At 42.8% G+C, this 25,047-nt stretch overlaps 2 protein-coding genes across 6 annotated transcripts; both read right to left on the reverse strand.

Annotated features, from left to right (window-relative positions):
* Positions 1-195: 195 nt before the first annotated feature.
* On the reverse strand, positions 196-9,567 carry LOC311007306 (cytochrome P450 2K1-like). Of its 5 annotated transcripts, none has more exons than XM_084000438.1 (9): positions 8,740-9,567; positions 8,536-8,644; positions 7,382-7,544; positions 7,127-7,276; positions 6,877-7,037; positions 6,601-6,780; positions 2,653-2,794; positions 2,143-2,327; positions 196-973 (listed from the first exon to the last, which is right to left on the reverse strand). In XM_084000438.1, exons 3-9 carry the CDS (start codon positions 7,506-7,508, stop codon positions 584-586), a joined length of 1,335 nt encoding a protein of 444 aa, XP_083856564.1. In that variant the 5' UTR covers positions 7,509-7,544; positions 8,536-8,644; positions 8,740-9,567; the 3' UTR covers positions 196-583. The 5 variants fall into 5 exon arrangements, with proteins under 5 accessions (XP_083856564.1, XP_083856563.1, XP_083856562.1 ...); XM_084000437.1 differs by having other exon boundaries at positions 196-750; positions 832-973; positions 8,536-9,567; XM_084000436.1 differs by having other exon boundaries at positions 7,382-7,493; positions 8,536-9,567.
* Positions 9,568-12,832: 3,265 nt separating this feature from the next.
* On the reverse strand, positions 12,833-24,695 carry LOC311007307 (cytochrome P450 2K1-like). The gene is made up of 9 exons (XM_084000439.1): positions 24,177-24,695; positions 23,026-23,188; positions 19,176-19,325; positions 18,927-19,087; positions 18,647-18,826; positions 17,281-17,422; positions 14,970-15,154; positions 13,667-13,808; positions 12,833-13,587 (listed from the first exon to the last, which is right to left on the reverse strand). Exons 1-9 carry the CDS (start codon positions 24,420-24,422, stop codon positions 13,421-13,423), a joined length of 1,536 nt encoding a protein of 511 aa, XP_083856565.1. The 5' UTR covers positions 24,423-24,695; the 3' UTR covers positions 12,833-13,420.
* Positions 24,696-25,047: the final 352 nt, after the last annotated feature.

Raw genomic sequence — 25,047 nt, forward strand, 5'->3', positions numbered from 1 at the left:
ATGTTTAATAGAACCTGGGTCACACAGACAGCTCTTCACTGCTGTGCATAATATTTACAGTATAAAGTGTGCATGTGTGTGTTATGTAAGGATCATTGTTCATCTCTTTCTTTGCTAAAACAGAAACTTTGCACAAACATTTGACTGAAAACAGCACTGACATGAATCCACACAGCACAATTTGTGGTAGAGAAGTTTGACATGTTTATTATTGACATCAAATCATACATTTTTTCCTTTTCATCTCAAATTAAAAAAAAGCAGGGCGCCGTGTGGAGCAGTGGGTAGAGCAGGCGCCCGATATACAAAGGCTACAGACCTCGCTGCAGTTATTCCCCCTCTCTCTGCCTCCCCATTTCCTGTCTCTCTCAACTGAACTATGAAATAAAGGCAAAAAAGGCCAAAAGATATACTTTTAAAAAATTACAAGAAAAGGTGTTTGTGCTCTCCAGGTATAGGACGACCAGCCTACACGTCCAACTACAGAGATTTGTATTCTTTATTACATCAGTGAATGTAACATTTTTACAAACTGTTTAACTACTTTTAAACTCTCTAATCCTCCCTCACACACAGGGGATGCTCACAGTTTTTGAGGTAAAGGGTTGAGGGTGAGGTGCAAATTAACTTCATCCAGTTCATCCTCTGAAACTCCAAGTGGAAGAGAAAAACGGAACTGCTGCAGGAGGGTGGTGAAGAAGAGGAAAAGCTCCATCCTAGCCAGACTCTCTCCTGGACACGCTCTACGACCTGCAACAGAACAAAAGAAACTCTGGAGCTCATCTGAAAACCAGACATGAAAAACAGAAGCAAGTGCTGAAGCTGCCAAACCTGCAGAAAAAGGTAGGAAGGCGTCTCGCTTGACAAACTTTCCATCTTTGTCCAGGAAGTGAGCAGGATGGAAGGAGTGAGGTCTCTCCCACTCAGTCTCATCAAACAGGACGGACGAGATGAGAGGATACACCGGGGTCCCCTGTGGACAACACAGGACAAACATGTCCTATTTGATATTCTCTCAAACTGCTCACTAATTGTTCAAGACACCAGGTAAACACTTGACACCTTCGGTTTTGTTTTTGGGACATGAATATGATTTAAAAGTAGAAGAACAGTAGCTGCCCTCAAGGGTCACTAGAGAAGATGCCCAGATTTACAGTGGGTACTAGTTTCATTTGTGAGTCGCGTGAGTCACGGGAGACTCACGCGGATATTTTGTGGAGGAGTAAATTGTGTTTTCACCAGAAGCTGCAATGTGCCCCAACAACCGCCAGGTGGCATCTGTGAGCAGCAGGACGCCTCCATCAGACAGCAGCACGGAGCAGTGAACACATACGGGGAATGCAATATAATAATAATACAGTATAGTTTTTCAATGAGACAAATGTAACGACGGCAGCTACAGTATACGTCTCACTCTCTTTTTTCGGTTCTCAGTCTCGTGAGCTCCAAACACACCTGTCTGTGTTTTTAAAATGAGCCAACTACTGTACAGTAGTGCCACAGATTTCTCATTCCCCACCTTGTTTGATTGAGTGTTGCTGGATGATTTCTCGTGAATAAACGGGCAAGAGCCTGTGTCACTTTCTCGACCACAGCTGCAAATGAAGTAGCCTATGGCCTATGAACAGCGCCACTCTCCATTGCAGCTACATTGTGGTCAAACGTGGAATTATCCCCAAATCTTTTGAGCTGCATCAAACGTCCAAATGCAACTTGTACCCACTGTACATGAACCAGGCTTAACATTATCCCCTGGTCGTCATATTCAACAGAGTCCTAAGTTCAACTTCACTTATCTCTGTAGGACAACTGTCTGAGGTCTGTAACCAAAACTTTAAGGTTTATTTTTTTGCTGAACAAAATAAACTGCCGTGCTCAACTCACCGTCTGAAAATACACCGGGTGCCGACCCAAAAATCACGAAATGGAAAAAATCGAAATGTCAGCACTCACAGATCACTAATAATTCAGTCTTTTATTGACGCACAGCAGTGTCAAAACGGACGCGTTTCAGCTCTTGGCTTTCTTCAGCGAAAGAAAGCCAAGAGCTGAAAAGTGTCCGTCTGAATGAGTTGTGATTGCTGACATTTCGATTTTTTCCATTTTATTTTTTGCTGAGTCAGCCTAGGCCTCTGTTTGAACCTTTTTGATGAAGTGACCCTGGAACGTGACGTCTTTGGAGGTTTTGTGAGGAATCCCCTGTGGAGCGATGTTGGCCATTCTGTGTATCTCATGTATGACAGCGTTGGTGAAGGGCAGGTTCTTCCGGTCTTCAACCTGCACCTGACGACTTCCCACGACGCTGCTCAGCTCCTCCTGGACCTGAGCTAGAAGATCAGAACTCCTTTTTGTTCTCATGAAACATTGACTACGTTTACATGCAGTCAATCATAACCGGAATATTAGCAATAACCCGGTTGCGCACAGCCATGTAAACACCAATAACCTTCCTTTTCTTGGGGTGGTGCGTGGCGCAGTGGGTAAAGCGGCCGCCCCATGTAGAGGCTACAGTTCTCCCTCTGTGCCTCCCCCTTTCCTGTCTATCTCACTGTGTGCTATCAAATAAAGGCAAAATGCAAAAAAAAAATACTTAAAAAGAACATTGTTTTTGTTGTTGCTGTGTGAAAGCTGCAGATGTCTGAAGATCCTTACCCTGTATAGTTGGGTTCTTGGCCATCAGCAGAAGTCCCTGTTTTAGTGTCGTTGCTGTTGTCTCGGTGCCGGCAGAAAAAAGATTTGTAACTGTTTGCAGCAGGTTTTTACTGTGGAAGTGACTGTTGGCAACCCCAGATTCCTGCAGGTGATAAAGCGTTAGCAGCTGTTTAAACACATGTTTGTCCACTTTTTTCCACTTAGTGTCTAATAAACTTCCAGTCCTGCACCATAATAGCACTATACAAGTAAGTACTGGTTTGAATTGTGGGGATTTATCATGAACTCTGCTGGGGCTTCCAGCTCCTCTAAGCACCATACCTTCCTGACATGGGCTGTGTTCGAAACCGCATACTTCTCCTACTACTCGTACTACTCATATTAACGATTTGAGTATGCAGTATGTTCACACTGCGCAGTATGCGATTTGCAGTAGGCGAGAAGTTCCCGGATGCATACTAGATTCGGCCGAAATGTTGAGTATACATCATGAGGTCACTACTCATACTCAAACTACCCAAGATGCAACGCAACGTGACGTCAAGGACCGCCTCTTCCTTGCTTTTTTTTATTTTTATTTTTTTATTTATTTATGTGTTCAAAGTGTACAAAAAGTGTCAAACACTGACACATAACACAACACGAGAGCTGTTTCATATTCAGAAAGACAATGGATAGAATAAATAAATACAGCAAGGATCTCATTCAAATAAGTAGAAAATGAAGAAAATTAAACAAACAGAAACAAAACAAAAATAAATAAATATTGTCATGTCAATACATAGGTGTGTAATAATCACTGTTAACAAATTCCATTAAATGTCAGGAAGTACAATAAATACCTTTTCATAGTTTTCTAAAAAAGTTGTGTTCTTCTTATTTTTAACTAAGGCTAGGGATTTAGAGAGAGAATTGAATTCAATTAAAAAATGAGAAAAGGTTGGTTTGGAGGTTGCAAACTTTTGCTTATGAATAAAGTATTTACCAAATAAAATGAAAAAATTAACTAAATACTGAAGACTCCTGTTCTTCTTATTTTCATAATAACATATAACATCTTTAAGGGAGAAGCAGTATGACATGTTTACATGGGAGAAAATATAAGAACACAAGTCTGACCAAAATTTCATTGTTACATTACATTCAAAAAACAGATGATTTAAAGTTTCTTCAGTATGGCCACAGAAAACACAGGAGCTGTCCAAATCTATACATTTTGAAATAATCCCCAGTCCAGAGCAATTATGATGTAGCGAAGACGGGGGGCGGATCTTCATCTCAGAGCAGGCAAAACTCTCCGGTAAGGCATTTTGAACGGGCAAATTCCGTTAACGGCACGAGGTCGGTCCAAACGGCGTTTCCAAGCTAGCCACAGTGGGGACAGGTTCACTTCCTGTTTATAAAGTAAGAGCACTGACGTCATTGTAACGGCTTTCTTTATGGTCAATTGCAACGGGTGCTTTATTTTGACACAGAAACCGGAAGTACAGTGCTCACTACGGCTGGTTTTACTAACGCCAGAGAAGTCCGACTTCGTCCGACTAAAATTGTAAATAGGTGTTATTTTGTCATTTTTTCAACACCATGGGGATACGAAGTAGTACTTTCTCGCCTGAAAATGTTTCAAATGTTGCTGAAGTTATATATTTACAGAGTTTAGAGCTTAAGTGAAATCAGCTTCAGGGCGGCTGATTTCGGCTCGGGCAGGAGCGAAATGCATTGTGGGTTATCATAGTACGCAGCAGTGTGAACGCTCTGCATACTGTATGATCGATTAGTATGTAGTATGGAGTATGGAAGTATGCAGTATGGAAGTATGTAGTATGGAGTATGTGGTTTCGAACACAGCCAAGGTGTTGGAAACACTTCCTGTTCCTACCTCTGAAGGACCACCTATCATCTGCCTACCAGCCAGTCACACCTGCCACCAATCTGGCAATCATTCATATTAGTCTTTTCACTTTTGTTGTTTGCCAGATTGTGGTCCCAGTTTGCCTGCATTCCTGCCTGTATTCTACACCGGTCTGTATTCTCTGCCTGTCTGACAGATCCTGGTCTGTTCTTCGGCTTCTCCTATTTGTCTATCAGATTTTTGTACCTCTGTCTGGTTGTTGTTAATTGTTGGTTGTTGATATTTGGACTCTGGGCTGTTTGTCTTTCTGCCCCCTGCCTAACCAAGTAAAAGCTTTAAAGCATACTCCAGGGGTCTCATTTATAAAACTGTGCGTGGGATCGTTACTAAAAGTGTACGTACGCCCAAAAGCCAAGTTTTGCGTGCGCCAGTAAATATTCAGACTTATAAAACCCTGCGTACGCACACTTGCAAGCAAACTTCCCTTTATAAATCACAGAGTTCCTACAAGTGTGCGCAGCTGAATCCGCTTCACATTCCGCCCTGTACACGCCCTGTTTTAACCCTAGATGGTCAATGCAAACCACCACATGAATGCGATCTGCATGTCAATGAGCCTGACGTGCTCTTGTTCTGTCGGTGTTGTGAATTGGCTGCAGGTGTGAAAGTGGCGACGTGACGTGTTGCTGCAGCTGTTAACAGCGTCAGCGGCTCAGAGCGCACGCGGTGTTGTTTTGTTGCGCTGCCCTCTCACATGCTGGACCCGGTTCGGCACATAGTTACAACAATGACAGCAGTTCTAATCTGAAACGAGTTATTAACCATTCATCATGGTCTCCCTCTCCCTCCTTTCTCCTCCAGCGGTGCCGTGGTGCAGAATTACGCACGGGGCTCACCGCTGTATTATTTACAGTAATTAGACTGATCGATAAAACTTTGAATAATTAGCAGAATCAGTTACATTCTGAGGAATGATCAAACATGACACTTCTCTTGATAACAAGAAAACAGAATGTAACTATTGTGTGAACGATTACTGGATTTTTTTCCCCAGGGTTTGAGATTTAATTGACTCTCGATCATATGTTCACAGTATCATAGGAACATATAGTTATTTACACCATGTATTTATCCCATGCAGCAGCGCCGTCCTCTCCTCCTCCTGCGCTCTGGGAGTGGACAATATGATGGAGAGATGGTGGTGATTAAATATAGAGAAGGAATTTTGATTTGGAATTTTAAGTTAAATTCTAAGAAGATGTTTCTGAAACACCAGTCCGATGCAAAATAACGCTGTTGAATTAAATCACCGTGGCAACATGGATCTAACGCATACGGGTTGAAATTAAATGTGTGACGGCCGATAATAAAAACATAATCGTTCTTCTCAATCATCATTTCCTGAGTCTGACTTCAGTTCACCACCACACCGTCTGTGTTGCCAATTCTTCTTTTCCTCCAAACCATGCGTACGCCTGGCTCAGAGTTTGCTTAGGGCTGCGCACATTCTCCTGTCAAGTTTGTTTTTTATAGATCACAACCTTGACGTGGAAAGTCACGTACGCCACTTTCAGCCCCATTTTGTGCGTACGCAACGGTTATAAATGAGACCCCTGGTGTTCACCTCGTAATTCTGCTTTTGAATCCTATCTGACTCATGACAGTATAATCTGGCCAGCCATGGACAGCTCTATGAACAGGTGGAGAAGCAGGACTGTACATTGATTTAACAATAACAAGAGATGGCATTTGCAAGGCCTGTCAGAGAGTATGGACCGCCTCCTGCCCATCTTCCACCTGTAATGGCTCCTGAACCACTGCTCAACCACGAGCCTGTCTGCCACCACCAAGCCACTACAGTGGAAAGCCAGATTTGTGCTGCTCCACCCTGTCCCAGTCCCGTGTGACTCGTAACAAGATCTAATCATCACTGAGCCCTATGGCTGTACCAGGTGAATACAGGTCATTCTTTCCCCCTAACTACCTAGAAAGATAATTTCCCACATTTAAATGAGCTGTGAAAAACACACAAAACAATTGCTGTGTACATCCATCAGCTCTGCAAACCAAAACATCATCACAGAGATTTTTCCAACCTCCAGTTTTTTCTTGTGGACCAGAAAAGCATCCACAAAGCTTCTGCACATCTGTGGGTTGAGGGTCTCATCCAGACGTCGGAACAGCTCCAAGTTGTGTTTCTTAATGAGAGTGTCTAAGCTACGGAACTCCTTCCTGTCTGCAATCCATCTAAAGACCCCTGGGAACATGTTGTACATCTGGCAAAGACAAAAAAAATCTGATATTTTCAAAAGGAGAGTGAAAAACAAACACTTTCATTCATTCTGACCTCAGTGGTTTATGTCCTATTGTACCTGAACGGAAGGAGAGAACACAAGCTCTATGTGTCTGGATACTCGGTTCACGTGAGATGTAAACTCTGGATCATCATATTCATACCTGCTGCCATAGACCATGGAGCAGATGATATTAGAGACGGCATAGTTGATTGGTTGAGCTGTTGCAACAGTTTTTCCTGCAACAAGGGAAACAGCAAAACAAGTCAATGATTCCTGTCAGGGAGAATGTCGTCCACATGGCTGATCACCATTATAAATCATTCACCTTTGCATTTCCTAAACACTTCAGTCAGATAGTTACACTCCTCGATGATTTTGTCCTCACAGGCCTTTTTACCCATCCCAAAGTCTTTGAGGTTGGTCAAAGCAAAACGCCTCATTTCTCTCCATGAATCCCCGTTGGACCAGATGATACCTGAGTTGATGGAGGAAACCAAAGGTGTTTAATATACAACTGAAAGTTTGTATATTGCTGTAAGTACATCACTGAGGTAAACAAATATATTTTTTCTTTACTCACCATGTCCCTGATTAGTTTCATGCATCATATATTTTTGCTCTCTGTCTCCAAACTCTTCAGCGTAGTTGACGAGTGCCTCCTTCACCGTCCTGTATCCTGCCAGGACCACCACCTTCTGCGGGCCCATGTAGACGGTGAACACAGATCCATATTTCTTGGCAAACTATGAACAGGAGCACACGTTAAATTAGCTTTCTTTAAGGGACAGTTGAGCTTTTCTGACCTGGTGTTGTGTGAAGTAGTTGTATTGATAGTTTTCATGTGACGTCACGGCCCGTATGGAACGCCCCCTGGCGGTCAACCCCTAACCCTAACCCTAACCCTAAAAGTTACAGACTAATGGAAAACACTCTGAAAATACGCTAAACAATATGAAAAGCACAGCTGCAGTTGTGTTGGTACTGGTACTTTGGTTGAGAAGAGCAACTGTCTGCTCTGCTCTTTCCCAGAGAAGCACATGTCAGTAGCAGTAGGGGCGGGCTGGTCACCGTGCAGCCCAGCACAGGGCCCTGGTTTGTGGGTGAGAGGAGCAGGGAGCCTGGGCTGAAGCTCAGACTGTGGAGCTCAGCGGAGCTGCGGTATCAGGACGGTGTTCCCGCACAGGAAAGTTACAGGTACATTTCTACCACTTCAATGAGTTCAGAAACATTATTTTAAGATCAAAAAACTACAAAATGGGGCTTTTAATCAGAAACCAGTTGGGCCATAAGTTATAACACCGGAAATATTGGTTGCAAGCGGTGGAGGATGATGGATTCTCAACCAGGTAAATGTAAACAACGCCCAACTCAAGCTCCGGCAGGGAACTGGTCATCTTAAACAGCTGGTATACAGCAGAGCAGCTGGTGTTGAAAATGGGTCACAAGTGCCCAAAACTTCAAAGTTGTTTTTATATCTTTCTTTCTCGGCTGCTGGCAGATGATTTAAGTCATTACTCGGTTGTTTGTCAATAGAGAGTCCATTGCGCCGCCATTTTGGAATGTTGCTTTTGACCGCCAGGTCACTGGGAAGTCACGTGACTGAAAACTATCAATAGAGACTGTACGTTACCTGGAGTAGAGTAGATCTGTATCTGACTACCTCACACACTCCCTGTCTCTTTAGAATAAACACACATGCACACTCACATGCACACACAGTCAATACATCTTTACCTTCAGTAATGTCTTGTAAGGTGCCTTATGGTCCAGTTGCAGCAGGTTCCCCAGCAGAGGAAGTGGTCTGGGCCCTGGAGGTTCTTTCCTGTCGTCCTGGGAGCTGAAGCTTAAATTCAAAACATAGTAGACCAGCAGCAGGATCAGTAGAGTCCCCAACAGTGAGACAGAACTGGATGTCTGGAGTAGTGGATCCAATATTACCATGATTTTAGGAAACAGTATCCAGAGGCTGGACCAGCCACACATAGAGTCCTGAGTTCCGTGAGTGTTTTTGAAAATGGATGTGACTTTTGTGGCTTCAAATGGAGAATAGGCCCAGCCTAAGGGGAGGGACAATCTCAGCAAGCCCTTGTAGGCTAATCTGCTGCTCAGTAACTAGGTTGAATTACCGAACATTTTACAATTCCCATGTCTGGAATGATGTCAGGGTAGTTGTCAGCCTGTCTGGCTCATCAGTGGCTCATGATCCTAACAGCAGGGCTGAATCCTTCATTTCAAGATTAACTGCACCACAGCTGTGTGACATGGACATAGGCTAACATCTCCAAAACTCGTGGCTGACATGTGTTGGACATGGCAACATAGTATGTAGCGCAAGGTCACACATATCCATTTAGAGCAAGTTTATAAATGTTGCTGTTGGGTAGAAATACCCCGTTCGTTCACCGTTGGATCACTGAACAGACTGAGACAACACAATTGTAGCTGTTTTACTTGCAAGGGGAGCGCAGCACTCCTCTGAGTGCTCTCTGCTAACTCCAACGCTCCCCAGTTTGCAGCTTCCTTTTATTGAGTACACACAAGCAGGTTATGCTTGTGTGGCCCGCGAGATAGCAAGTTTCATATCCTCCTTCACTGGTTTCACAACTTCAAAAGTCAACTGAGGGTCAACTGAGAGGAGTGACTCTCAATATGTTACATTTTATTCTAACAGTTGCCTTGAGTTTTAGTTTAGATAACGGAACACAAACTTCATCACTGCCTGAACAAAAACATTAAATAAATAAATCACTGTCCAAGTTGAGACGAGACACCAAGCACCTACCACCAATTTGGGAAAAACTAAAACAATATCAGATAAATAATCTAAGATCAAATAACCTAATTCCAGATCAATCTTTTTAAACATGCTTGTGGTAGGAGCTGTTTTTATGCTGTGTTGGTTCATTGTTTAAAAACTTTGTAGAACATTGACAATTTCATCAGCAGGTTGTTCTAGTATCTGTAAACAAAGAGTGGAAAAATAGATGATTGAACTTTGGAATATTTTAACTAAAGTAAATAAACTGTCTGAACAACCTGTACTTTTATCAGAGTCTTGTTCTACCAGGATAATTGGAACCACTGACACCAAAACAAACGGGTGAGAAACTGGTGACAAAGTCTAGAGACCAGAATGATACGGCAGTAAAACTGATCAACAACAGATCAAGGATCAGTTTAATGCTTCAAACTGCACTTGAAGGGCACGGACAAGAGCTCTCCAACCACTGATCAACAACAGATCAAGGATCAGTTTAATGCTTCGGACAAGAGCTCTCCAACCACGTCCAGGTCCAACAGCAGAGAGTTGACCTCCAGACATGGTTGATGTCATGGGAGTCGCACCGTGTGCCAGTTTTAGAGCCATCCACACTGATCACAGCTGCAGGAATTGTAAGGATACAACACAAGGGAACCTGAAAATGTCGCTTTCCTCAACCTCCAAAACCACAACGTAACACACAAGTGCTGAGTGTCAGGAAGTAAAACAGGGGTTAATAAGTAGCGGAAAAACCAGCCAATCTGGCAACACCTATCAGCTGTTTGGATCAGCAGCGCTGGAAGAGGTGGGATGATACAGCGTGTCACAGAGCCTGTCTGTGTGGAGGAATACTGACCCAGTTGGTTAGTAAAAGATAAACGGGGGTTAGAGAGGGAAGTCCAAGTAATTTGACATATTTGAGGCTTTATGACAATTAGCATAACGCTTCATAGAGCAATTATAACTATTATAATACTATTACCTTATAAGCCATTATTAAATGTTCTGATATGTTATTCTTATTGTTATAAAGCCTTATGATAATTTATGAGTGTTTATAATTATAGTTATACACATCTATATTCCAATTATAACACATTATAACTATATTTATAATGCATTTTTTGATGTGTGCATTGTCGGCGAGTTACTAACAATGATAACATATTATAATACCTGACCCTATAAGTCATGATAAAATGCTTTATGGTGTGTTATGATCATTGTGGGGCGGCTGTGGCTCAGGTGGTAGAGCGGGTCGTCTGCGTTTCGAATCCCGCTCTGTCCTGGTTGCTGCCGTAGTGTCCTTGGGCAAGACACCTTACCCACCTTGCTCCTGATGGGTCGTGGTTCGCGCCTTGCATGGCAGCTTCTGCCATCAGTGTGTGAATGTGTGAATGCGATGTACTGTAAAGCGCTTTGGGTATCATTACAGGTATAGTAAAGCGCTATATAAATACAGACCATTTACCATTTGTTATAAATAGGGCTGTCAGAGTTAACGCGTTAATCGCGATGCGATTAATTAAAAAAATTAACGCGATTAATTTTTTTAATCGCGGTTAATCGCGGCCCATTTTGTCCTCTGTCTGCTGGACTGGAGGACTGGAGTGTGGGACCTCCAGTCCAGTAGGTGGCGGTAAGGCACCTTCAAGTTGGTTGCTACACAAATATACACAGTCTAACATATATCCACAGCTCCATCCATTGATTTTTTGACGGCTTTGTTGTAAACAAATGCACGTGGCCAGGCAGAGGTGTAGCAAAGTAACGGGCAATTTCCACTGGATGCAATTCGTTTCAATTCTGTGTGAGTTTCATGCATCATGTGTTATGAGTAGGTAGGCCTGCTAGGTCTGGTCTAAAAGTTGTTTGTCTAGAGATTATAACACTTTGGAGTGTTGAAAGTCCAAAGCGCCATATATAATATTTTTAATAGAGATTAATCGCGAGTTAACTATGGAAAAAATGCGATTAATCGCGATTAGAAAAATTAATCGTTTGACAGCCCTAGTTATAAAGCATTATGATCATTTATGAGTGTTTATAACTAAAGTTATACAGTGCTATTACTGCATTATAACTAATTATAAGTATGGTTATAATGCGTTATAGGGATAGGTGTCAAGTAAAGTGTTACCGTGAATTTTATAAAGTAGTAACGCAATAGTTACTTTTTCTGGTAATTACTTTTGTACTCAGTTACTTTTGGGGGAAAGTAAAGTAGTAACTATATCTAATACTCCTGGTTAAATGTAACCCGGGTGGAAATACCCTTTGAGTTCACTCCTTCTTGGTCTCTTACGGTAACACGCTACGTCATGACGTCACGCCATCACGCCGTCACGTGGCGTGTGACTGAAGCGTGTTCAGTAGTAAAGCCGGCGTCGGCTCGCGGCCGGTAGTTGGGAAGAGGAGCACGCCGGTCAGAGGGTTGCTACAGGAGCCGAATACCGGAGCCGGGGAGCATATGAAGTAAGGCCGTGTGCCGCGTTGTACCACGGAATCGGCCAAGTGATGGCGAGCTAGAGCCCAGCCTGGTTACAAAAGTCTCGAGAGTTGTACCAGGGACAGAACCGGAACCTCCACTGCTCAGTCCGGGCCGGTAGGAGGCTCCTTTGCAGCCGCTCCTCTTTCCCCACTCTGCCCACACACCACATACACGACCCACTCACACATCCACTCACTGCCCAACCTGACTCTTTCCCCCTTCCCCTGGACATTCACACATACTGGGTCGTGGACTGGTAGAAGTCCTGCTTCGGCAGGTGAAGAGCTTTACCTGTTTTCCCTTTTGGGCAGGTTATAAACAACAAGAGCGCGGCTAAGTCAATCCTTTGATTGATGAGCGAACTGTACATATTGTGCCTTTTTTGGTCAATGGCCATTTGAATTTCTGTGCTGCATCTTTACTATTGCTCTTATTATTACTGTCTTTTTAATATGGGGTTTTGTACACAATAATATATGGTGTTTACCAAATCGTAATTCTGTTGTCCTGTGTCTAATTCTCCACTCCTTGAGCCTAACTTAGACTCCTGATTCTAGTCCAGAGTATCTTATTGAGCTAACTGTAATGAAACTGCACTTTATTTGCATCTACGTGCAGGTTACATAAAACTCCTAAAATACTTGCTGAAGAAGAAGAAGAAGAAGAAGAAGAAGAAGAAGAAGAAGAAGAAGAAGAAGAAGAAGAAGAAGTGTTTATGTAGCTGGACGGAGGGAACAAAAATAAACACTGGACTAACAGAGAGAGGTCGGGAGTCGCAGATTATAAGACTTTAATGTTCATTATACATCTACATTTTGTACATTTGCCCTTGTGGGCCACCGTAGAGCACATACGGCAATGCTGTGTGTGAGTGTGATGGAAAAACTGCAACAGACAAGAGACATCCACAATACAGCTGAGACTGATGTGAATCCATCACCCTCTGGTGACATCTAGTGGGGGAGTTTAAGTATCTCAGGGTCTTGTTCACAAGTGAGGGATGGAGCGTGAGATTGACAGGCGGATCTGTGAAGTAATGCAGTAATGCGTGTAGCCCTCCCTTAGAGAAAGGATGAGGAGCTCTTCTGTAACTCAGGAGGAGTTTGACTGAAAACAGCACTGACATGAATCCACACAGCACAATGTCAACATGTAATTTTCTGGTAGAGAAGTTTGATACATTTATTGTTGACTTCAAATCATACATTTTTCCTTTTTATCTCAAATTACAGGAATGTTGTCCAGCACAAGTAGCAAAAGAGACATGTCCAAAAACTGAACAATTATTACATCACTGAATGTAACATTCTCACAAACTGTTTTACTACTTTTACACTCTCTAATCCTCCCTCACACACAGGGGATGCTCACAGTTTTTGAGGTAAAGGGTCGAGGGTGAGGCGCAAATTGACTTCATCCAGTTCATCCTCTGAAACTCCAAGTGGAAGAGAAAAACGGAACTGCTGCAGGAGGGTGGTGAAGAAGATGAAAAGCTCCATCCTAGCCAGACTCTCTCCTGGACACGCTCTGCGACCTGCAACAGGACAAAGGAAACTCTGGAGCTCATCTGAAAACCAGACATGAAACAGGAGAAAGTGCTGAAGCTGCCAAACCTGCAGAAAAAGGTATGAAGGCGTCTCGCTTGACAAACTTTCCGTCTTTGTCCAGGAAGTGAGCAGGATGGAAGGAGTGAGGTTTCTCCCACTCAGTCTCATCAAACAGGACGGATGACAGGAGAGGAAACACCGTGGTCCCCTGTGGACAACACAGGACAAACATGTCCAATATGATATTCTCTCAAACTACTCACTAATGTTTCAAGTGACCAGGTAAACACTTGACACTTTCACTTTTGGTTTTGGGACATTAAGATGATATAAAAGTAGAAGAACAGTAGCTGCACTCAAGGGTCATTAGAGAAGATGCCCAGGTTTAAATGAACCAGACTAAACATTATCCCCTGGTCGTCATATTCAACAGTCCTAACTAGTTCACTTTATTTGTCTCTGTAAAGCTGGGGACACACGATTTTCACAGTTGTGGCCGATTTAGAAAAGACTATGAGTTCACACTAACCGACTGGCTTCAGCAGATTGTTGTGACGACTGGGGATCACACACTTAATGACTTCGCCAGATGAGGGAGCACGACTACATGATTTGTCAAACCAACTGAAGGCACCTGAACGCACCAAACTCTCACAAAAAACTTTAAGAGTGTAGTGTGTAGTGATTTCCACAGATACAGTTAGTTGAGTTAACTTGTGACTCGCTTTATTAGCGGAAGTGATTCCCCCCGTGAACGCGGCTGCTAGGCAACCATGTCAACACATTTTACAGTGTAAACAAACATGGACGACATACGGCTCGTTGCTGCTGCGGTTTGCGCAGCTATATCTTCTGTGAGAAATCCATTAAAAAGAAAAAAACAGGTCTGGATCAAGTTGTGGAGGAGTCAACGTTAAGTTCATATGCTGTTTCAATTGTCCCCCCTCCTCTTTTTCATTGGCCTTGGGTGGCGTGTTTGTGGTTGGGTCGGTAACCAGTACACACGACCCGACTGCGTCCAGAATCGGCTCAAAAAAATTAAACATGTTTGAATTGCTGCGACTGAAGTCGGATGACGTCTGTTCGCCTCACACACTTGCCGATTTAAGTCTGCACCCCATCACACACTAACAGATTTCTGCGCCAACTCAGCAGGCCGACTGTCCCCAACTAGTGCCGACTGGTGCAGACTAGACTCGACTGCGAATCGTGGGTAAAATCGGGCAAAAAATTGTGTAGTGTGTCCCCAGCTGTCTTAGGTCTTTAACCAAACCTTTATTATTATTATTATTATTATTATTATTATTATTATTATTATTATTATTATTATCTATTTTTTTGCTGAGTCAGACTTGGCCTCTGTTTGAACCTTTTTGATGAAGTGACCCTGGAAGGTGACGTCTTTGGAGGTTCTGTGAGGAAGTCCCTGTGGAGCGATGTTGGCCACTCTCAGTGTCTCATGTATGACGGCGTTGGTGAAGGGCAGGTTCTTCCGGTCTTCAACCTGCACCTGACGACTTCCCACGACGCTGCTCAGCTCCTCCTGGACCTGAGCTGGAAGATCAGAACTCCTTTTTGTTCTCATGAAACATTGACTACGTTTACATGCAGTCAATCATAACCGGAATATTAGCAATAACCCCGTTGCGCACAGCCATTTAAACACCAATAACCTTCTTTTTCTTGGGATGGTGCATGGCGCAGTGGGTAAAGCGGCCGCCCCATGTAGAGGCTACAGTCCTCACCGCAGGTGGCCCCGGTTCGAATCCCGCGTCGGGCAGCCCTTTCCTGCATGTCATTCACCCTCTCTCTGCCTCCCCCTTTCCTGTCTATCTCACTGTGTACTATCAAATAAAGGCAAAATGCCAAAAAATATACTTAAACAAAAAACGTCCTTTTCTAACCCGAATATTTGGTCATGTAGGCCTATATGCCTATCGGGAAATCCCCATCGAAAGGAAATTTAATTTGTGTTCTGCCCATGTTCTATTCGCAAGGAATCTCGGTCTTTTGAGTACATGAACTACATGTTGTCAACATAGTGAAACGTAAGATAACACCACACTTTTGGAGCAAGGAGAAACAAACGCAAACGAAGGCGACTTTTACCCGCCCAGGGCTGTTCATTATCCACCGTGCTGCTGTTGTTGTTGTTGTTGTTGCTGGTTTTGGACATAGAAAGAAGAAGCGGAAATGACGCACATTGCGTCATGACATTCTCCGTGTGTCGAGACGTCCATGCGTCGCAATTTCGACAGGAATAACCCTGCTTGCTCACGCATGTAAACGACCTTGACCTTAAAGGGGACCTATTATGCTTTTCCAGCTTTTCAGACTTTTATATGTGTTTAAAATGTTGGATAATGGTTCTAGAGGCCGTGGAAGTGTCATATCCTGAGGTTAATGCATTTGGAGGTAAACCCTGCTAGATAATTGGGATTTCTCTGCACACCTGTTACACTCGGTTGCGCTGAGTTTTTTTTTACATGAGCTCGCGTCTACGTCGATGCGTGCCGGACTCCCCTACATGGTCATGCCGAGGTCTCTGCTCCAGCCGGCCCCGCCTCCTCCCATGCTGCTCTGTTGTGCCTGGGGTCACAGCGGAGAGCGGAGCGGACTACTTGCTGCTTCTTCCCTGCATGTTTTAGTGCTGTAGCGTCACTTTACTAAGTTTTATTTAGAAGTTTACGCCGACGTTTCATGTAAGTGAAGCTGTACCTGTGTGAGGAGCGACGTACCACCGGGGCGACGTTGTTCGCCGGACCGACGTAACGCTGGACCGACGGAGCACCGGAGCTCCGGAGCTGCAGCGGCTCCTCACACAGGCAGAGCCCGTCTGCAGGCCTCCTTGGCCGGGCAGGCGTCCGTGCTCATCGCGGTAGAGAAAACCCTCGCTAATAAACATACCCGCAGGTTTTTTAGACGTTTACCGCCGTGTGGTTAGTCTATTTAGCAGAATGTTGGTCTCATTGATGAAATCTTGTGGCAGTTGAATCAGTTTGAATGAAAAGTGAAGCTGTGAGAAGGAGGAGGAGAGGAGGAGCAGTGCTGCGGAGCTCTGTAGTCTATGTGCACAAATCACCACATTTACATCAATAAATAACTGCTTTACAATGAACTGACCAGTCTGCATATATTTTTAATTTATTTTATATATTTATTTTTGCATTTTTATATTACATGTTACATGGTTACGGTAGCCTACATGGCAAAGACTACTCTATACCATCTTTGGTTAGGGTGAGACGGTCACGGGCACATTTCATTACACAATGTAGACTGGTCAGATGCAGACTGGAGATCTGGCAATTTGCCTACTGCAGATTTAGCTTTTGTTTGCATGCTACATTTTGGCCAAATCAGTATAGGTAGGTACTAGTAGTAGACATCGTCATGGTAACGCAATGCTGAGGGAGTGGTTCATTTGCATTAAAGGGAGGGGCCACTGAAACAGACCGTTTTGCAGAGCTCTGTTTTTGAGAGTGCTGTGATGTTTGATCTTTGGGGTATTTTGACCGAAGCACGTCACAGACATGTCTTTAAGACACCCAGGAACTATTTTAGTTTGTGCAAAAAGGAGCATAATAGGTCCCCTTTAACCCGAACATTGACTGCATGTAAATGTAGTCATTGTTTTTGTTGTTGCTGTGTGAAAGCTGCAGATGTCTGAAGATCCTTACCCTGTATATTTTGGTTCTTGGCCATCAGCAAAAGTCCCAGTTTCAGTGTGGTTGTTGTTGTCTCGGTGCCGGCAGAAAAAAGATTTGTAACTGTTTGCAGCAGGTTTTTATTGTGGAAGTGACTGTTGGCAACCCCAGATTCCTGCAGGTGATAAAAGCATTAGCAGCTGTTTAAACACTTGTTTGTCCACTTTTTTCCCCCACTTAGTGTCTAATAAACTTCAAGTCTTGCAGAATAATAGCACTATACAAGTACTGGTTTGAATTGTGGGGATTTGTCATGAACTCTGCTGGATCTTCCAGCCCCTGACAAGGTTTTGGACGCACTTCCTGTTACTACCTCTGAAGGACCACCTATCACCTGCCTACCAGCCAGTCACATCTGCCACCAATCTGGCAATCACTCTCATATACTGTATATATCAGTCTTTTCACTCTTGTTGTTGCCACATTGTAGCCCAAGTTTCCCTGCGTACGCTAGTATTCTACACCGGTCTGTATTCTCTGCCTGTCTGCCAGATCCTGGTCTGTTCTTTGGTTTCTCCTATTTGTCTATCAGATTTTTGTACCTCTGTCTGGTTGTTGTTGATTGTTGGTTGTTGATAGTTGGACTCTGGACTGTTTGTCTTTCTGCCCCCTGCCTAACCAAGTAAAAGCTTTAAAGCATATTCCTGGTGTTCACTTGGTAATTATTCTTTTGAGTCCTATCTGACTCATGAAAGACTGTACAATCTGGCCAGCCATGGACTCAGCAGAATTGACCCTTCGCTAAGCCCCACTCCATTTGGTTACTGTTGCTGTGCCTGTCAAACTTTCACTCCCAGCCATGCTCCTGGCATAAGAAATACGGAGTTTTCAGCAATATTGGCATTGGTTTCAAAGGAAATATCAGCACGATGCTGGATAAACTGTTCAAAGATGTCAGAGAGAAGCAGTCAGAAAGATCATTTATCGTTTTCAGTTATGTGAGGGCAAAACATCGGTTCAACGACACGACTGGACATTGTAGGGGAGAGCCGGCTCGGAATAAACATTTTTCAAATAAACGTGATTTTAAAAAAATAACATTGCAGAGAGAAACATTTTTTTGTTGTGATCACTATCTCACGTGTGCTCTATCAATACCAGGTATTATTTTGTAAAAATGTGAAACGACGTTGCCAGTTGGTGTAATTTGACTTCAAAGAGAAGCTGCGGTTTGTTACTTTTGTCTAAGGCCGTACCAGGTGATTACAGGTCATTCTTTCCCCCTAACTACCTAGAAGAAGAATTTCCCACATTTAAATAAGCTGTGAAAAACACAAAAATTGTTGTGTACATCCATCAGCTCTGTTAACTAAAACATCATCACAGAGGTTTTTCAAACCTCCAGTTTTTTCTTGTGGACTAGAAAAGCGTCCACGAAGCCTCTGCACATCTGTGGGTTGAGGGTGTCTTCCAGATTTCGGAACAGCTCAAAGTTGCGTTTCTTAATGAGAGAGTCTAAGCTACGGAACTCCTTCCTGTCTGCAATCCATCTAAAGACCCATGGGAACATGTTGTACATCTGGCAAAGACAAAAAAAACTCAGATATTTTCAACAGGAGAGTGAGAAAAAAAACACGCTTCCATTCATTCTGACCTCAGTGGTTTATGTCTTATTGTACCTGAACGGAAGGAGAGAACACAAGCTGTAAGTGCCTGGATGCTTGTTTCACTTGAGATGTAAACTCTGGATCATCATATTCATACCTGCTGCCATAGACCATGGAGCAGACGATATTAGAGACGGCATAGTTGATTGGCTGAGCTGTTGCAACAGTTTTTCCTGCAACAAGGGAAACAGCAAAACAAGTCAATGATTGATGTCAGAAAGAATGTCATCCATATGGCTGATTACATCATAAATCATTCACCTTTGCATTTCCTAAACACTTCAGTCAGATAGTTACACTCCTCGATGATTTTGTCCTCACAAGCCTTTTTACCCATCCCAAAGTCTTTGAGGTTGGTCAAAGCAAAACGCCTCATTTCTCTCCACGAATCCCCGTTGGACCAGATGATACCTGAGTTGATGGAGGAAACCAAAGGTGTTTAATAAGCTAATAGTATTTTTAGCCTATTTAGCACCCTAAAAAAACAAAAACAACATATTTACAGCACAGTATTAGGACAGCTAGGAGACCAGATAAACCAATAAAGATAAGAGAGAACAGTGCAACATCAGTACAGTCATGTAGAGACAGCACATATAATCAAAACATACAAAGCAGCACATACAAAATAATCACAGTGCATACAATCACATTTAGGAATGCAGACAGACATGACGTACAGACAGGCAGCATCCATGATCATGACGCAAATAACACAGAGACATATGTTAGTGTGTGCAGGTGTAATTGCTGGCAAGAAATGTTTTTAACTTGGCTGTAAAAGTGGAGTATACGTGTATCTTTGATATGGGTGGGAAGTGAGTTCCAATTATATATTGCTTTAACAGAGAATGATAATTGGCCAAATGTACTTTTCTTGAGTGGGACTGAGTTCAGTGGAGGGGGGGAGCTAAACCATGCAGGATTTTAAAGACCAGACAGATGTTTCTATATTTTATGACATCTTCCCAACTCAGAAGCTTGTGTTGTGAGCTGTTCGGTTTCTGGTCCAAGACTTTAAGGGTTTGCTTGTACAGGGTTTCCAATGGCTTCAATGCCCAGCTTGTGTTGCAGTATGTTAGATGCGACATGATCATGGTATTCACATATAATTTGGTGGCATTAAAAGTAAGTTAAAGTTAGCTAAATTAAACATACCTCTTTGACTTACTTATTTTTATTTGTGTTTTGAATGTTAGATTGGAGCCAATAACGATTCCCGGATATTTGACCTCTGACACAATATCAATATTATGTAATATATTTGGCAGAATGTTACATTGCCTTTTAGTAAAGAACATTCTTACTGTTTTTTTTTAGATTAAGTTGGAGGCAGCAGCCGTTTAGCCATTAAGAGATCTGCTCTAATGCTGAAGTGAGTTTAGCAGCTGCCAACTGCTTTGTCCTGGCATGCACATACATTACAGTGTCAACCGCATATAACTGGGTTTCCACATCAGGACAGACAGATGGCAGGTCATTGATATATAAAGAAAACAGTAGTGGACCGAGGATTGACCGTTGTGGTACTCTAGTGTACAACTCAAGAGCTGGAGAAAGTTGGTTGTTAACAACATGTTGAAATCTACCAGACAGGTAAGATTCAAACCAGCTAAGTGCTAATGGAGAAAAGTTGAAAGAGGGTAGTTTGGCCAGGAGGACCTTATGGTTGAGTGTGTCTAAGACTTTGCGCAGGTCTAAGAAGAAAAAAAAAGCAGTTGGCTGTTTCAGTGGAGGAGTTGGCCCTAAAGCCAAACTGCATGGGATGAAGATTACATTGACTGGTGTTCAAGAAGGAGACAAGCTGCTCTGATACCCACTCAGCAACCTTGGTACTACAAGCAGAATGCTAATTGGGCGATAGTTACTGATGTTCTGGGGGTCATCTGATTTAAAAATAGTAGATATAATTGCAGTCTTCTAAGCACTTGGAAATGCTCCCTGCAATATTGATAGATTTATGATTTGTGATATAGGACAGGCTATGGTCTTTTAGAGATTTGAGCATTGCGGAATCCATCCTATACACAGTATATCCTTGGCCATTGAAGTTTTGAGAGAATTAATTATTGCCTTAGTTTTTAGTTCAGAAATAAGTTGAATACAAAAAGAGGTCTTACTAATATCAGTTTTAATGATGGTTTCTGTTACTAAAGGAAATGTTTGTGCAATGTCAGTCACAGAGTCAATAAAATTTACGGCTGAGGCAATTTCTGCTGGATCTTGTATTAGCTTATCATTTGTTTTTCTTTTTTTATATTCAACTGTTTCTTAGGCCTGTGGTTAATTCCCATTAAATTCTTAATTTGTTCCCAAATCAGTTTAGTATTACCTTCTGCCTCATTAATAATTGTTATAAAAAAAAGTTGGCCTTGGCATTACTAATGGCTATCGTAACTTTGTTGCGTAACAAAGTTAGCCTGTGCCTATCAATGATTGATTTCGTTTTCAGAGCTCTTTTCAGCGAGAGGTCTTTCTTTCATCAAATTAAATATATCATTATTGAGCCAGGGAAGTGTATTGTTCTTATATTTTCCCCTGTTTTTGACTTTTCAAGTGAACTCCTTGACTAAATTGTCTAACTTGGTTGGAAACAATCTACAGTCTGCTTCCACATTGTTCCTGTTTAGTGTGTCTACCTAATTGGTCTGTTGCACTGAATTTACAAATTCTCTCTTCGGGATTCTAAGTTTTGTTCCATAGGTTTGTGAGGATGATGGAAATGCTTCTTTGTAAGTTTTCTGGACATTAATATTAAATTATGATCAGATAGACCAGTGATGAAATTAAATGTTTTAACAACTCTCCCAGGCTTGTTTCTGAATATTAAGTGTATCTGTGTCTGGGAAGACGTAGTTATTCTGGTTGATCCTTTTGTGATTTGCATAAAATCTAAACCATCCATTATCTGTTCATGGGCTTTTCTATTTGTATTGTCAAGCAAGTTACAATTGAGATCCCCAAGTAGTATTACTTCTTTTTTTAAACCACATGCTTGAAGCATATTTTTAAATGTGGTGTAAAAGTCATTATTAGAAGAAGGTGGATGAATAAGCATGAAAGACATTTCAGGAGAGAGCATTACATTCAGTCCTAGACATTCTAAGTCATGATTAAAAGGCCAGCATATTTGTTTACATTTAAAATGATCTCTGATATAAATCATGACTCCACCCCTTCTGCCATTAGATAAGAGTAAGAGGCCTTTATTGTCACTGCATTAAAATACAATGAAATTGCAACTGCCTATCCCAGTGGTGGCATACATACTTAAAATCACACACATCGTAAGAGCAGGAAAAAAGAAAAAAAAACAAACAAACACACAGAGCATAAAGACAAAGGAAGGGGTAGGTTCAAAGAAGATAAGAAGACAAATACTTATTATTTATGTGAAATCCATGTGGTTTCTGTTTTTGTTTTTGTTTTTGTTTTTGTTTGGTTTTGTTTGTGCTCTGATTATTTTGTTTGGTGTCTAAATATGATGATAATGTGTCTTGTAAGCCTTTATGGGCTGGGCGCCTTGATTGGTGCACGACACGTAAATAAATATAAATTCATTCATTCATTCATTCATACAACATGGCAGGTTACGTGGGTTAAAGTGCCTGTGCATGCGCTTGTAAGTGGTGGTATATATGGGTGAATGGAGTTGTGGAATTACTGTGTGATTTAGACAAGATCGATCTTGTCTAAAGATTTTATAGCCTGGCACATGCAATGCAGCTGATGGAGAATTGCTGTGTAACCATGTCTCTGACAGGCATAAGAAATCTAAATAAGAGTTTTCAAGAAGATGATGGACTTGATCAGCTTTAGGGGTGAGACTATGAATGTTAATATGTCCTCCAAAAACACCTTTGGGTTTATGTTGCTGATCCCAGATCACCAAAGATTGATTACTGTAATAGTTCTGAAGAAGTTCAGTTTGTGGTGTTTTAAAACAGGGTTAATACTGGTTTTGTGCGCGTGGTTTTTCCTGCTGACACGGTGACTTTGAACGCAACACCCGACCTCCGGGTCTGCTGGGCAGCGGGAGTCACTCGGCTGTCGGTACTACTTTGAGTACCTACATCATTGAGGTAAACAAATATATTTTTTCTTTACTTACCATGCCCCTGATTAGTTTCATGCATAATACGTATTGGATCTCTGTCTCCAAACTCTTCAGCGTAGTTGACGAGTGCCTCCTTCACCGTCCTGTATCCTGCCAGGACCACCACCTTCTGCGGGCCCATGTAGACGGTGAACACAGATCCATATTTCTTGGCAAACTATGAACAGGAGCACACGTTAAATTTACTTTCTTTAAGGGACAGTTGAGGTTTTCTGACCTGATGTTGTGTGAGGTAGTTGTATAGAGACAGTATGGTTAGAGTAGAGTAGATCTGTGTATGACTACCTCACACACTCCCTGTCTCTTTAGAATAAACACACATGGACACTCACATGCACACTACTAGAGCATGGCTACCTGACCCGAGCCCACAGGTAGCCTGAGGCCCGACCGGGTAACGGGCTGGGCCAGGCCTGGTTTTTAATTAATTAATTTGGGCTTGGGTCGGGTTGGGATGCACGCGGACAGCTGGATAGAAGCGGTTTTCACTTTAGTCTGAAACATATTTTCAAACAGCATATTCTGATTCTTATTCTTCAACCAGGTAGACCTAAGACTTGATGTTAGATGTTATTAGATCATTTTCCCATTTATCTCGGCTGTTTATTTGGGACCGCTGTCGCCCTGTTGAGTGCATGTAAGAAGCTGCGCTGCCACTGTAAAGGTTTCTCATAACCATGTCCACCAGACGTCAACCAACGTCCGTGGACACCAAACACACTTTTGGAGTACTCTCTCTCTCTCAGAATGCTGCTGTAACCACGTTACAAAACGAGTTGTCTCACTTCCAAACCGCTTGATAAGCGTTACGCTGTTCCAAAAATTGAACAGATTTAAACTCTGAGCGCTCTGAGGAAGCGCAGAGAGTGCTTTCATCGCTGAGCGCTGTGAGGGCCCACAGATCTATAAAAAAACACATCTGGTGGACACAGCCCCTGGCTAAATGTCTAACCCTAACCCTTGAAAATAACGTGCATTTTGCATTAACATTTCGGGTAACAGGCCAGGTCGGGCCTGGTTTTTAATGAATTAATTCGGGCTTGGTTCGGGCCAGGTTTGAAAGTCTCGGGCTCGGGCCGGGCACGGGCTTAATTTCCAGGCCCATGCAGCCCTCTAACGCACACACACAATCACAATATCTTTACCTTCAGTAATGTCTTGTAAGGTGCCTTATGGTCCAGCTGCAGCAGGTTCCCCAGCAGAGGAAGTGGTCTGGGCCCTGGAGGTTCTTTCCTGTCGTCCTGGGAGCTGAAGCTTAAATTCAAAACATAGACCAGCAGCAGGATCAGTAGAGTCCCCAACAGAGAGACAGAACTGGAAGTCTGGAGGAGTGGATCCAATATTCCCATGATTTTAGGAAACAGTATCCAGAGGCTGGACCAACCACACATAGAGTCTTGAGCTCTGTGAGTGTTTTTGAAAATGGATGTGACTTTTGTGGCTTCAAATGGAGAATAGGCCCAGCCTAAGGGGAGGGACGATCTCAGCAAGCCCTTGTAGGCTAATCTGCTGCTCAGTAACTAGGTTGAATTACCGAACATTTTACAATTCCCATGTCTGGAATGATGTCAGGGTAGATGTCAGCCTGTCTGGCTCCATCAGTGGCTCATGATCCTAACAGCAGGGCTGAATCCTTCATTTCAAGATTAACTCCACCACAGCTGTGTGACATGGACATAGTCTAACATCAGTGTTGTTTTTGTTAACGATGACAATGACGAAATATTTTCGTTGACGCCCCTTTTTTTCATATTTTCGTTGACGCCCCTTTTTTTCATGACGATAATGAGACGGTGAGGAGATAAACATGGCTCTCTCATGACGAAAACATGACGAGACGTGTGTGAGTTTTCGTTGACGAGACGAGAACGGACGTAAATGTTAGTGGTCGGGCTGCGATCGCCTCTAAGTTCCATATTATGGATCATCATTACTCTAAGCTCCACATGATTTAGCAACGGCTCCGTCAAAAGTAACAACGCTGCTGAGACGAGCCGCGGTGCGCCGCCGCCCGGT

The sequence above is a fragment of the Trachurus trachurus genome, assembly GCF_905171665.1.
Source record: "Trachurus trachurus genome assembly, chromosome: 24".
Classification (NCBI taxonomy): Eukaryota; Metazoa; Chordata; class Actinopteri; order Carangiformes; family Carangidae; genus Trachurus; species Trachurus trachurus.

Excerpts from the sequence above, each read along its gene's own strand:
- LOC311007306 (XM_084000434.1), bottom strand. The coding sequence starts at position 8,784 with ATGTGTGGCTGGTCCAGCCTCTGGATACTGTTTCCTAAAATCATGGTA. Across the intron at positions 7,545-8,535 it reads CTTACAAGACATTACTGAAG|TTTGCCAAGAAATATGGATC; the intron begins GTAAAGATGTAT and ends TCCTGTTCATAG. Across the intron at positions 974-2,142 it reads AGGGTCACTTCATCAAAAAG|GGGACCCCGGTGTATCCTCT; the intron begins GTTCAAACAGAG and ends TGTTGTCCACAG.
- LOC311007307 (XM_084000439.1), bottom strand. The coding sequence starts at position 24,422 with ATGTGTGGTTGGTCCAGCCTCTGGATACTGTTTCCTAAAATCATGGGA. Across the intron at positions 19,326-23,025 it reads TGAAACTAATCAGGGGCATG|GTATCATCTGGTCCAACGGG; the intron begins GTAAGTAAAGAA and ends CCATCAACTCAG. Across the intron at positions 19,088-19,175 it reads AGTGTTTAGGAAATGCAAAG|GAAAAACTGTTGCAACAGCT; the intron begins GTGAATGATTTA and ends CCCTTGTTGCAG.